Here is a 12,613-nt window from a genome sequence, read left to right as displayed (position 1 = left end):
CATAACATTATTAGATTATGACAGTTGTAATATGTTATTTTTCAGTGAAGATATGAGTTGGTTAAGAGGAGGAAAACAAAAGAAAAAGAAAAACAAACAAATGGGAGAGACACAAGTTGGGGAGTGAGTGTCATTAACTATGACAAAGCCTCGTTCCTTCTTCTTTCCCTGTCTGTTTTTTATAATGTTGCATCCTCTCTATGTACAATGCATTTAACTTCCTTCTTTTTGTAACTTTGCTTCCTTTTCCTCTTTGAGGTTTCTCTTATGGGTCCATTTCCCTAACCTTCTCAATTTTGCATATATCTCCTCTCACTTTCTTTCAAGTTATTCCTCACTGTCCCTAATCTTCATGTGTTTGAATGTGGCTAGATAGAACAAATTTTTGCGAGTTACAAAAGTAAAGTTAAGACAAACAACACTTTAGTGACTTGACAATTTTATATCCAATCATCCAAACGCACTACTTGGTGCATCTAGTAGAGATATCAGTATCGTATTTCCGGGCTTACTTACCATATATCATACTATCAATTTTGAGAATTTATTACTTGAGATATTAACTTGACGAGATTAATATATATATTCACAATAGTTTCAATGGTTGTTGGTTGATGACAATAAAAAATGGAAGGAAAAGTTAGAGGAAAATTAAAAGAGAGCATTAAAAACAAAGGGTTGTTCATACATACATAAATGGGGAGATAGAGATAGAGACGAAGTGGTCCATAAGAATGTCAGCTATGTATATTTAGTAGCAATCCTTCTCATTGCGACTATATGTAGATAGAATAGAACCATGATTTTCATCAAATTAACTTAGCATTTTTTTGAATGGGAAGTTGTAGATATGTGTTAGATCTTATTAGTGTGATTAATATAAAATATCTAATTGTAATTCATTTGGCACAAATACTATCAAATTAGTCAGTTTCGAATAATATTTTTTTCCGAGTAGTTAGAGTAGAATGATTGAAGCACGTTTTTAAATAAAACTATTTTAGTCATTAGCATATTTTTGTTTTAAAGTGTTTTCAGTCACATAGTATGATAAGTACTATCAAGAAGAAACATTGACATATGATCATATGATTGAAGGTCATATTCAAGAACCAATCCAATCACCACGTTATAACTCTTACCTCCACATATAACCCATGGCCATAATTATAAAATGGCCACATATTGATTGGATTGTTGTTACGAAAGGTTAAAACATATAAGCTCAATATGTTTTTTTTTATCTCTTAATAGTACACAAAGTAATAATGTGATCTTATTATATATATATATATAACCCACACATTTATTGGCATTACATAAACAACAAAAAATGCATTATTGATGATGGTAGTAGTATAGTAGTGGTGATGAAAAAAAAAAGGTGCCACATCGCCTTCATATGTTAAAAAGCTACAACTAAAATTGTCGGTTCCAATCGGACCGGCTCTACTCATCCTACGGCTGATAGAAACCATTTCTGATAAAATCTAACGGTCAGGATTTAAAGAAGAATATTCAAACCCTCCCATTCAGTTAGAAGGTTTCAAAGTCTATAAGGGTAAATTGGTAATACGAACTGTTCTGAAGTTCTTCTCGTCTCTCATCGGAACGGAACCTGAGAGAGTCTCTCAGTAAAATCCTCATTGAGAGATTTAATGTGGCGTTTATGGTTATGCTAACAAGATCAAAGCTTGCTCTAAGCGTGAGCAGAAGATCACAGTCTTTTCTGAGAGTCTCCTATAACACGATTCTCTCATCTGGAATCTGCGGCGGCGCCGACGACGATGGCGGCGGTTCCGATTCACCCAACGAATGGGAGAAGCTTCTTAAACCATTCGATCTCGATTCTCTCAGGAACTCAATCCAAAAGATCACTCCTTTTCAGCTCTGTAAGCTACTTGAGTTACCTCTCGACGTTTCTACATCAATGGAGTTGTTCTCATGGACCGGTTCTCAAAAGGGTTATCGTCACTCCTTCGATGTGTACCAAGTTCTTATAGCTAAGCTCGGTGCGAACGGTGAGTTTAACACGATTGATAGATTGTTAATGCAGATGAAAGATGAAGGAATCGTTTTTAGAGAGTCTCTTTTCATTTCGATTATGAGAGATTATGAAAAAGCTAAGCTTCCTGGACAAACCACGAGATTGATGCTTGAGATGAGGAATGTGTTTTCCTGTGAACCCAGTTTTAAATCTTACAATGTTGTCTTGGAGATTTTGGTTGCTGGTCATTGTTATAAAGTTGCAGCTAATGTGTTCTACGATATGCTTAGCCGAAAAATCCCTCCAACGCTTTTCACATTTGGAGTTGTGATGAAAGCTTTGTGTGCTGTTAATGAGGTGGATTCTGCTCTGTCTTTGCTTAGGGATATGACGAAGCATGGATGTGTACCAAACTCTGTGATTTATCAGACTCTTATACATTCGTTATCAAAGTGTAATAGAGTGAACGAGTCGCTTCAGCTTCTTGAGGAGATGTTTCTGATGGGGTGTAACCCTGATGCTGAGACGTTTAATGATGTTATCCTTGGTCTTTGTAAGTTTGATCGGATTAACGAAGCTGCTAAAATGGTGAACAGGATGCTGATCAGAGGTTTTGCTCCTGATGATATAACTTATGGTTATTTGATGAATGGACTTTGTAAGATTGGTCGTGTTGATGCTGCAAAGGATCTTTTTTTCAGAGTCCCGAAGCCAAATGTTCTGATCTTCAACACTCTTATTCATGGGTTTGTGACTCACGGAAGACTTGATGATGCTAAAGGTGTTTTCTCAGATATGGTAACGTCTTATGGTATTGCTCCTGATGTCTGCACGTTTAACTCATTGATCTATGGATATTGGAAGAAGGGTCTTGTGGGTATAGCTCTGGAAGTTCTTCGAGACATGAGGAATAAAGGATGTAAGCCTAACGTCTACTCTTATACAATTTTAGTTGATGGTTTCTGTAAATTAGGAAAGATAGATGAAGCCTACAATGTTATGAATGACATGTCTGCCGATGGACTGAAACTCAACACTGTTGGTTATAACTGTTTGATATCTGCTTTCTGCAAGGAACGTCGAATCACCGAGGCTATAGAGATATTCAGAGAGATGCCAAGAAAAGGCTGTAAACCCGATGTGTATACATTCAATTCGCTGATATCTGGACTCTGTGAGGTCGATGAAATAGAGCATGCCTTATGGTTACATAGAGACATGATATCTGAAGGCGTTGTTGCCAACACTGTTACTTACAACACGCTGATCAACGCGTTTCTAAGAAGAGGCGAAATCAAAGAAGCTCGTAAACTAGTCAACGAGATGGTTTTCCAGGGATCGCCACTTGATGAGATCACCTACAATAGTCTGATAAAAGGGCTGTGCAGGGCCGGGGAGGTGGATAAAGCGAGAAGCTTGTTTGAAAAGATGTTAAGTGATGGGCTAGTACCGAGCAGCATCTCCTGCAACATACTTATAAACGGGCTCTGCAGAAGCGGGATGGTAGAAGAAGCGGTTGAATTTCAGAAAGAGATGGTTCTGAGAGGATCGACACCAGACATTGTGACGTATAACAGTCTGATAAACGGTCTGTGTAGGGCAGGTAGGATCGAAGATGGTGTGGCAATGTTTAAGAAGCTTCAGGCTGAAGGAATATCGCCTGATACGGTGACGTACAACACTTTGATGAGTTGGTTGTGCAAAGGAGGTTTTGTTTATGATGCTTGCTTGCTTCTGGATGAAGGTATAGAAGATGGTTTTGTTCCAAATGATAGAACATGGTCAATTTTGTTACGGAGTCTTATTATCCCACAAGAAACATTGGATAGACGAAGGTTTTATAATGCAGTTTTCTGAAACTAGAAAAGAGAAGTAGTCTGTTTGGTTAGAATAGTAACTGTGGAATGTGTATTACTGTCTTAGTAACTGTGGAATGTGTATTACTGTCTTTGTCATAGTGTATTATACGGACCTCAATTATTATTCAATCAAGGTCTGTCAAGGCCCCTTTTATATGGTCGTTGGGCTATTTTCTTTTACTAGAAGGCTAGGCTAGTAGGCTGAATGAATGAATATTATTATTATGTATACAAAAATATTTGGACAATCAATTAAGGCATGTTACCATATAAGTATTTGTCAAGTTAACACTTTTCTTGTAAATATTGCAACTTGTATCTATGTAGTTTTGTAGTTGTAGATCATGATTTTGTATCGCTTTTTAGTTTATACTAAGTCATTGGGACAATTAATTTAGGCATGTTGCCTTGACTTTCCTTTTAATATTTTATTCATGATTATGAATTATGATTTCGTTTACCGTAATTTTTCTTCATGTTCATAAAAATATTTTAGAATTCCATTATTCAGAATTCTATTTGTAACTGAATAAAATATTATATTTCTATACGAAATTATTCTGAAAATCTGATAAATAATCATAGATAAATAAAATATTGGATCATAGATACAACGCTCATAAGATCAGCCGAAGAAACAAAGTAAATAATCTAAATATTAAAAATAAGGAATCATCTCTAAAGCAAAAACTCATAATAAGAAGGTAGAGTATATATCATAAAATAAATAAAATAAAATAAATAAAATAAGAGAAGAAAGCTTCTAGATAACCAAAACGGCAGCGGTTAACATAACAGCCACAGATCCGAAGACACCGTAAGTGTTGGAAACGGCGGCGCCCATAGAAGGACCAGGAGCTTCAGTGGGAGAATCGGTGATCGCAGAGGGAGATACAGCTACGGGAGAATCAGAGACAGGAGAATCAGCCGTAGGAGGAGATGGAGGGGAAGCGGATGAATCTGGAGTCAATGCGGAAGCTGTTGGAGAAGGAGAAGGCGAAACTTCAGGGGAAGGAGTAGTGGTCTTCTTAGGAGAAGGAGAAGGAGCTGGAGAAGAGATCCGTCTTCCTCCGACGTTAGATGGAGCTGGAGCTGGAGAAGGAGATTGAGCAACCGTGAAAGAGATGAAAAGAGCGGCGAAGATAACAAACACTAGAGATTTAGAGAAAGCCATTGCTTAGAGAGAGAGAGAGATTCGAGTTTAAGCTGGGTTTAGGTTTTTTTTTTTTTTTTTTGGCTTTGCTTTGTAGTTTGTTTAAAACTCGGAGACGAGGAGGGTTCTTTATATAGAGAAAGAAGAAGAGGGTTGCGGTGTATTAAGGTGTATGGTGTAATCTTGACCGTTGATGTGATAATACTAGGACCGACTTAAAATCGAACGGTTGATATATTATATGTTACAGAATTTAAGAAAAAAAAAGCCCATAAAGGGGTGGGTGGGGACAAAAGACTAATCAGAAGGAAAAAAAGAGAACGCGGTTGGCTCAAACCCTTCTCCCTTGACTACGGCGCTAACGGCTCTATGACAGCTGTTAGTTACTCAATCACAAGCGTACACGTGTTCGGTCTTATTAACGCGTGATTGTGTAACATGACCGTTGTGTTGTGTTGTGTCCTAATGATAAAAATTATTTATTTTTATTATTTTCTGAAACGGTCGAGTTATTTGGAAGCTTTGGTTCCACGCGGACACATGGTCCACTCTGTTTTTCCTCTTTTCTTTTTTTTTTTACTTTTCCTTTTTTTTAGTTTTTTTTTTTTTTAATATGTCATAAATTTATTAATTTTACATTTCTACTCGTGTAAAAATTTTAGATTTATATTAATTTTGATATCGTCCGTTACTTAACACAAGAATGCTTTTATTTGATCTGATTAGTATATCAACCCTGGAAAGACTTTGAATTGAAATTTTCCGAATTGTAAGCGGTGACTTTTATTGAGTTTATTGTTAAGTAACTAGTTTTGTTAATCATTACACCTTTAATTGAAGTTTACTTCTCTAAACATAACATCTTGGCTCCAGATACGTGTATGTCTGTAACATGTGAATCAGAGGATCAAGAAGTTGTAAAAACGAAGATGCAGCCAATATAGAAAAGAACTTTTTTTCTTATTAAGAATCACTTAAACAATCTTACAAGATATGTTTAATCAGATTTACACACAGTCAACACGACTTGCCACTGACCAATTCTTAATCTAACCAAAATCCCTAAGAATCCTAAAAGCTTTCACGCTTAGTTCTCTAAAATTCTTCTTGAACGGTCAAACAACATGTTTGTCCAATAATACAATATATAGGAACTCTCCTATGACCTACTTTCCTAAACAAGGATAAGTCCAAATCTTCTAGTCAATATGATAATATCTTGTCCTCTAATTAACAAGCCTTCAAAAGTATTGCCACGTCATCCAATATCCGTGACTCCTCCAAGATGCGTAAACATCTTCCAGAGTCCTACAACACAGCCTTGTAGCACCAGAACGTCTTCATGCTTTCATTCTCCCCCTTTTTATCTGAATGTGACAACTCAAGCTCCAGATGTGCATATTACTAGAATCTTTCAAAACCATAAGCCTCAACCACATTCAGCCACAACATCACTATCATCACCAATATCACCATCTCATCATACTCCCCCAGCGTGAGTGCACATTCATATAAAAACAAGGATGAAGACATATATGCAGGGAGACACAACAAGCTTCCTATCATTCCTTGTACCAAAAATAATCCTCAAGAGCTTTTATAATGTTCTTAGGTTCAACCTGTGAAACAAAAAAAATGTTGTGGCACTCCTTGAGAATTCAGCTGAACATAACGAACGGTTTGCTCAACAAATGCAACTGCAGCAGACTGATTCTTATGACCTTGCAACTGTTTAGATATAGCTAAGACTCCTGATGATTCATCATTCCAATCATTACTATTGGATCTTGTTGATTCAGTTGTGACTTTTTCTTGTACAGGTGGTTCTGCAACATGCTTCTGTAGAACCTCAGGTTCAACTCCAACATCTTCTTCAGTGATTATCTTCGAGAGATTGCAGCATAGGTTGATTTCCTCAGACTCTTTGCAACCTTGATCATACTTTGTCTCATCATTCTCGAAATTTTTATTGTACAAATCCTTTTTAGCCACCCAGACTCTAGAAAAATGAAAGGGATCAATAAAACACTTTCTTGCCATCCAAAGCTCCTTGATCTTGTTCTTAAACTTGTAACAGAAAGATCTCACATGACCACTTTTACCACAATGAAAGCATTCATAAACCCTTCGTCCTCGCTTGGATTTAGTCCAACCTTTTCGCTCACGAGAAGATATATGTTGATGTCGTGTGTTCTGGGTTGGTGCTACAGAGACCTTCTGTTGTACCACTTTTTCCAGAATACTTGACTCAGCTTCATGATTTACATTGCTCTTAACGAAACTTACTGATTTATCACGAGACAACAGCTCAATAGTCTCCTCTTTATGATAACCCAGACCTTGATGTTGAGATCCTACAATTCCCATAGATAGTATCTCATCAAGCTTCTTGCCACCATTATTCAACATCCTAATCTTCTTGTGATTCTCATTCAGCTCCCTTTCAAGGCTTGTTGATCTTTCCTTCTCCAAACCATAGAGTTCTTGAAGATTTCTCAACTTTCTCTCAAGCGACTCCTTTTCAGCAGGAAGTAGCTCCTTACAAGTTGTAACTTCAGACTTACATTCTTCTTCTAGCATATTGACCTTGGCTTCCAATTTTAGTTTTTCCTTGACAAGTAACAGCTTTTCATTACACAACTGAACCCAATTGTCATACAAAATACAGTAGCTCTCTTTTGAAATTGATTCTTTATCATCATCATCTGAGCTTTCATCAGCTATATCATCACTTTTAGCCCTGTATGCAAAAAGATTCAACATTCTTCATCTTCTTCATCCCCATCACTCTCTGATTCTGAATCACTAAAGCTAACATATGCCTTATTATTTCCTTTCACCATGTTTGGGCATTCAAATTTTAAATGTCCAGTCCCTTTACATTCAAAGCACTTCATCTCCTTGCGCTTAACCATTGGACACTCAAGTTTGTAATGACCAACACCGCCACATTCAAGACATTGAATCTCTTTTCTTCGATTAGCTTTTTCTTTCTCAGATACATTTGGCGTAGAACAAGACCTCCCTGTAGCACTTCGATTCCAGCATGCTAATTCTCGTCCCTGTCCTTTTTCAACACGCTTGAGAGCTTTTCCAAAGTTTCTTGCCATCAAGGACATGTTATCTTTTATCTCTTTCAGCTGGTCGTTTGTGTCATCTACCTTGAATGCAATCCCTTTGTCATGAATTCTCTGTTCTTCAGCAACCTCCATCTCTTCTGACTTCAACATACCAACCAGATCTTCAAATCTCAAAGTATCAGTGTTTCCAGAGACTCTCATGACAGCTTTGTGTGCTGCATACTTAGATGGCAGACACCTAATTAATTTTTTAACCAACTTGGTATTCTTGTATGTTTTACCAAGATTCTTAGCTTCATTGGCAATAGAACTCATTTTAGCACTGAACTGAGAGATTGTCTCTTCTGGATCCATCCTTAGGACTTCAAATTGAGAAGCAAGCTGATCCAATCTTGTTCTTTTGACACTTGAGTTTCCTTCATGAGTCTTCTGCAGAATATCCCAAGCTTCTTTAGCTGACTCACAACCTTGAACAAGCTTAAAGTCATCATCATCAATAGCACCAAAGATAACATTAAGAGCCCTAGCATTGTATTTAGACAAGTTTTTTTCTTCCACTGTCCAGCGTGCCTTAGGTTTAGTGATATTGTCACCAGCTTCGGTTTTCTCATATGGAGGCTCCCAGCCTTCTTCAACAGCCGTCCAAGCATCCTCACCAAGATTACGGATCAACTGAACCATGCGGACCTTCCAACGACCATAGCTTTGTTCATCCAAGATCACAGCCCTTTGAAGCATCATCAACTCATTACCCGACTGCATCATTATCCCAAGATCTCAACCTGTAGCGAGTATAGAGCTCTCGTCGGTTGACTGCTCTGATACCAATTGTAAAAACGAAGATGCAGCCAATATAGAAAAGAACTTCTTTTCTTATTAAGAATCACTTAAACAATCTTACAAGATATGTTTAATCAGATTTACACACAGTCAACACGACTTGCCACTGACCAATTCTTAATCTAACCAAAATCCCTAAGAACCCTAAAAGCTTTCACGCTTAGTTCTCTAAAATTCTTCTTGAACGGCCAAACAACATGTTTGTCCAATAATACAATATATAGGAACTCTCCTATGACCTACTTTCCTAAACAAGGATAAGTCCAAATCTATTAGCCAATATGATAATATCTTGTCCTCTAATTACCAAGCCTTCAAAAGTATTGCCACGTTATCCGTGACTCCTCCAAGACGCGTAAACATATTCCAGAGTCCTACAACACAGCCTTGTAGCACCAGAACGTCTTCATGCTTTCAGAAGTCTCAAGATTCTCCATCGTCGGATACAAAGCAGCATCTACCTTTGTTGTAAGCTCGTCCAAGATCATGTCAAGCTTCTGCACCTGAAACTCGGTTGATTGAATCGGATCATGTGATGTTGAGATAAAGAATGCAACTTAAAAGGCTTAAAACACCTCCCACACTTTTATTATGGTTTAAATGTTAGAAAAAAACTTTTACAAGTACTCAACCAAATGATGGCACAAGAATTGTAGGAAAAAAATAATAATCAGATAGTATTAGATTAGAAGATAAACCAATCTAATCAAAGTTTCTCAGACAGATCAAACGTCTTTGTCTTGGTTCTTCTGTGTCAATTTCTTTCCTCGAGTTTGAAGTATATCATCATATCTCTGTTTTTTAATTCGTTTCGGTACCCCCTGCTTTTCAAGCTTAGGACTCAGTTTCAGACTCAGTAGTCTTCTCCACAACATCGCCATTGAACTTCAAGCCATACATGTGACCCATCTTGGTCCGCTTTGTCTCCAAGTATCGCTTATTCTCCTTTGTGATGAGACTTAAGAGAGGGACTCTCCCAACAATGGCTAATCCATATCCCTTCAGGCCAACGTATTTAGCTGGATTATTCGTCATCAACTTCATCGTCCTCACGCCTAAATCCCTCAGTATCTGCAATATTCAAGGAGAGAATTAGTGAAATAATACCCCAACATACATGTTTTCTTTATTGGATGGTAATGGGAACTTGGTTAATATACCTGTGCACCAATCCCATACTCTCTAGAATCAACAGGAAGTCCTAATTCCTCATTAGCTTCAACCGTGTCTCGACCAGCATCTTGCAGATTGTAAGCTCGAAGCTTGTGTCCTAAACCAATCCCTCTTCCTTCATGTCCGCGAAGGTAAACCAACACACCGCGACCATTAGACTCGATCTGCTGCATCGCAAGAGCTAGCTGGTTCCCGCAATCGCACCTTGCAGACCCAAATATGTCTCCTGTGAGACATTCGGAATGAACCCTCACGAGAATCTCTTGACCGTCACTAATCTCACCCTGCCACAAGTTTCAGACAAATGGATTATTGGCTAATAATCTCACAGGACAACGAGGGACGTTTCTAAACATTGTTCTAACCTTAACCATTGCAATGTGCTCTATTCCGTCTAATATGGACCTATAGCAGTAAGCTGTGAAAGGTCCCCACATTGTCGGGATCCGAGCAGCAGAAGAACGCTCTACAAGTTTGTCTCTCTTCCTTCTATATCTGTTCTTATTTAGACAAAGTTTAGATCTTTAGCTTCAAGAGAAACAGAGAGATGATAACAGACACAAAGCCTTGAAATTCACAGTCCTTTACCTGATCAAATCTGCGATGGATACAATTTTTAGGTTATTCTCAGCTGCAAATTCACGGAGCTTTGGTAATCTGGCCATGGAACCATCATCATCAACAATTTCACAAAGCACTCCAACAGGATCCAGTCCAGCTAAAACAGTAAGATCAACAGATGCTTCAGTGTGTCCAGCCCTTTTCAGAACCCCGCCTTCACGATACTTGAGGGGGAAGATGTGACCTGGACGGTTGAAATCCTCAGGCTTAGAATCTCTTGATGCAAGAGACAATATCGTCGTGGCCCTATCACGAGCTGATACTCCAGTAGTTGTACCATGTTTGGCATCCTATGAAGATAACGTATGACGAGCAAGGAAATTAGATAATCACTAGAAGGACCAAGATCGGAGCTTTTTTGAGAGAATAACACCTACCACAGTCACTGTGAATGCAGTACAGAGCTTTTCTTCGTTCTCCTTCTGATTCACCATAAGAGGAAGGTGTAATCTCTCGAGATCATCTTCTTTCATGCTCACACAAACTATCCCAGTTCCATGTTTCACAATAAAAGCCATAGCCTCAGGTGTTGCCAATTGAGCAGCCATTACCAAATCCCCTTCGTTTTCTCTATCTTCATCATCCACAACCACCACAAACTGCAACATTACCGCCAAAACCAATCAATCAATCAATCAATAGCGTAAAAACCAAACAAACAAGAAAAAATTGATCTTCTTGACAAAGCAAAATGAAAAACGAACCTTTCCTTGACGTATATCTTCAATGGCCTCAGGGATAGAAGAGAAACCTGGAGTAGGTAAATCCAACTCAAAGTCATCATCTTCAGAAACAAAACCATTGGCTGGTGCAGGAGCTGAATCAGCAGCAAGTGTTCCAAGTGAAACAGGATTAGCCTCTTCTTCTTCAGTCCGATCATCAATGAGAGATTGAGCGTTCCCGTTGGTGAATGAGAGCAGATCATCTTCTCTAGAGATCACTGCAGCTTTAACTTTTCCAGTGGTTTTAATAGCAAATGATGAAGAGTGTTTAGATGGTAAACTAACACGGTGTAGTCCATGGAGCAATGTGGTAGAGCTTTGACTCAATCTACACCAGAATCATACAAACCCATTAAGACAAAACGAGAGAAGAAGCAATTACAAATCACAATCACGGTCCATTCTAATCAGAAATTCTAAGGTCAATGAAACGCAATTACAAATCCTTAGATCACGATCTAAGCTGTGACTTCGGATTGCATCTCTTAATCAAATCACCCAAAATCAATTAACCAATGAAGATTAGACAAAAGAAGAGATTTGGAAGAAGAAGAAGAAGAAAAAAACTTACCTTGAGCGGGAGAGAGATATGGTGGAAGGAGACGATGAAGAGAGATTGATCGAAGACATTGTTATGTGGAAATAAAAAATCAAGAGAAACCCTTATTGAAAAATCAAAACTTTGGGTAGATTTCGTCTAGTCCAAGATCTTTCCCACTTGGGTTATTCGATTAAGAGAGATCGGAGGTTTTATGAAGGAAGATGCGGAGGAAGGAGAGAGGATGGGTGTTAGTTGCGGATGACGATAGCGATTAGCTAAGCTCTTTTCTTTTTTTAAATGGCGGCGCAAATTGGTTCAATGAAGAAGAAGAGAAGAAGGATTTTGATTTTATATATTATAGTGTAAGAAGGAGATAAGACCCACCCACTTGCTTGGCTCTCTTGTCTTCTCCAACCATCATCTGATCTCTCATAGCAGCTGACCTTTTTAGACTAATTCTTTTTCATCTTACGTTGTTTTTTTTTTTGTTACACATGTTTCATGTTCATGTATGTACTGTAACTACCACAAAACTAAGATAAGTCTCGTTGTACGCGATTAGGAAAACTAATTTATGTTTTCATCTAAGTCAATACTTTTGATTCTACAGATTGACACAGATATCACATTCTATATT

General features: G+C 38.0%; 3 protein-coding genes across 3 annotated transcripts; 1 reads left to right on the top strand and 2 right to left on the bottom strand.

Annotated features, from left to right (window-relative positions):
• LOC104742350 (pentatricopeptide repeat-containing protein At5g64320, mitochondrial-like) lies at positions 1,585-4,002 on the top strand. Its single transcript, XM_010463353.2, has one exon. The coding sequence runs from the start codon at positions 1,670-1,672 to the stop codon at positions 3,842-3,844; it is 2,175 nt and encodes a 724-aa protein (XP_010461655.1). The 5' UTR covers positions 1,585-1,669; the 3' UTR covers positions 3,845-4,002.
• Positions 4,402-5,108, bottom strand: LOC104742341 (classical arabinogalactan protein 1). The gene has a single exon (XM_010463343.1). It carries the CDS (start codon positions 5,018-5,020, stop codon positions 4,610-4,612), a length of 411 nt encoding a protein of 136 aa, XP_010461645.1. The 5' UTR covers positions 5,021-5,108; the 3' UTR covers positions 4,402-4,609.
• On the bottom strand, positions 9,471-12,353 carry LOC104742332 (bifunctional riboflavin biosynthesis protein RIBA 1, chloroplastic). Its single transcript, XM_010463333.2, has 7 exons — positions 12,007-12,353; positions 11,418-11,763; positions 11,091-11,312; positions 10,681-11,003; positions 10,458-10,587; positions 10,080-10,376; positions 9,471-9,990 (listed from the first exon to the last, which is right to left on the bottom strand). Exons 1-7 carry the CDS (start codon positions 12,063-12,065, stop codon positions 9,754-9,756), a joined length of 1,614 nt encoding a protein of 537 aa, XP_010461635.1. The 5' UTR covers positions 12,066-12,353; the 3' UTR covers positions 9,471-9,753.

This window comes from Camelina sativa, chromosome 2 (genome assembly GCF_000633955.1).
Source record: "Camelina sativa cultivar DH55 chromosome 2, Cs, whole genome shotgun sequence".
Taxonomy (NCBI): Eukaryota; Viridiplantae; Streptophyta; class Magnoliopsida; order Brassicales; family Brassicaceae; genus Camelina; species Camelina sativa.
This window is presented reverse-complemented; position numbering and strand designations above follow the sequence as displayed.

Bases quoted from the DNA above. Each gene is read 5' to 3' on its own strand.
- LOC104742350 (XM_010463353.2), top strand. From the start codon at position 1,670: ATGGTTATGCTAACAAGATCAAAGCTTGCTCTAAGCGTGAGCAGAAGA.
- LOC104742341 (XM_010463343.1), bottom strand. From the start codon at position 5,020: ATGGCTTTCTCTAAATCTCTAGTGTTTGTTATCTTCGCCGCTCTTTTC.
- LOC104742332 (XM_010463333.2), bottom strand. From the start codon at position 12,065: ATGTCTTCGATCAATCTCTCTTCATCGTCTCCTTCCACCATATCTCTC. The intron at 11,313-11,417 runs GTTCGTTTTTCA...GTAATGTTGCAG, and splicing joins AAGATATACGTCAAGGAAAG to TTTGTGGTGGTTGTGGATGA. The intron at 11,004-11,090 runs GTAGGTGTTATT...TTATCTTCATAG, and splicing joins CTGCATTCACAGTGACTGTG to GATGCCAAACATGGTACAAC.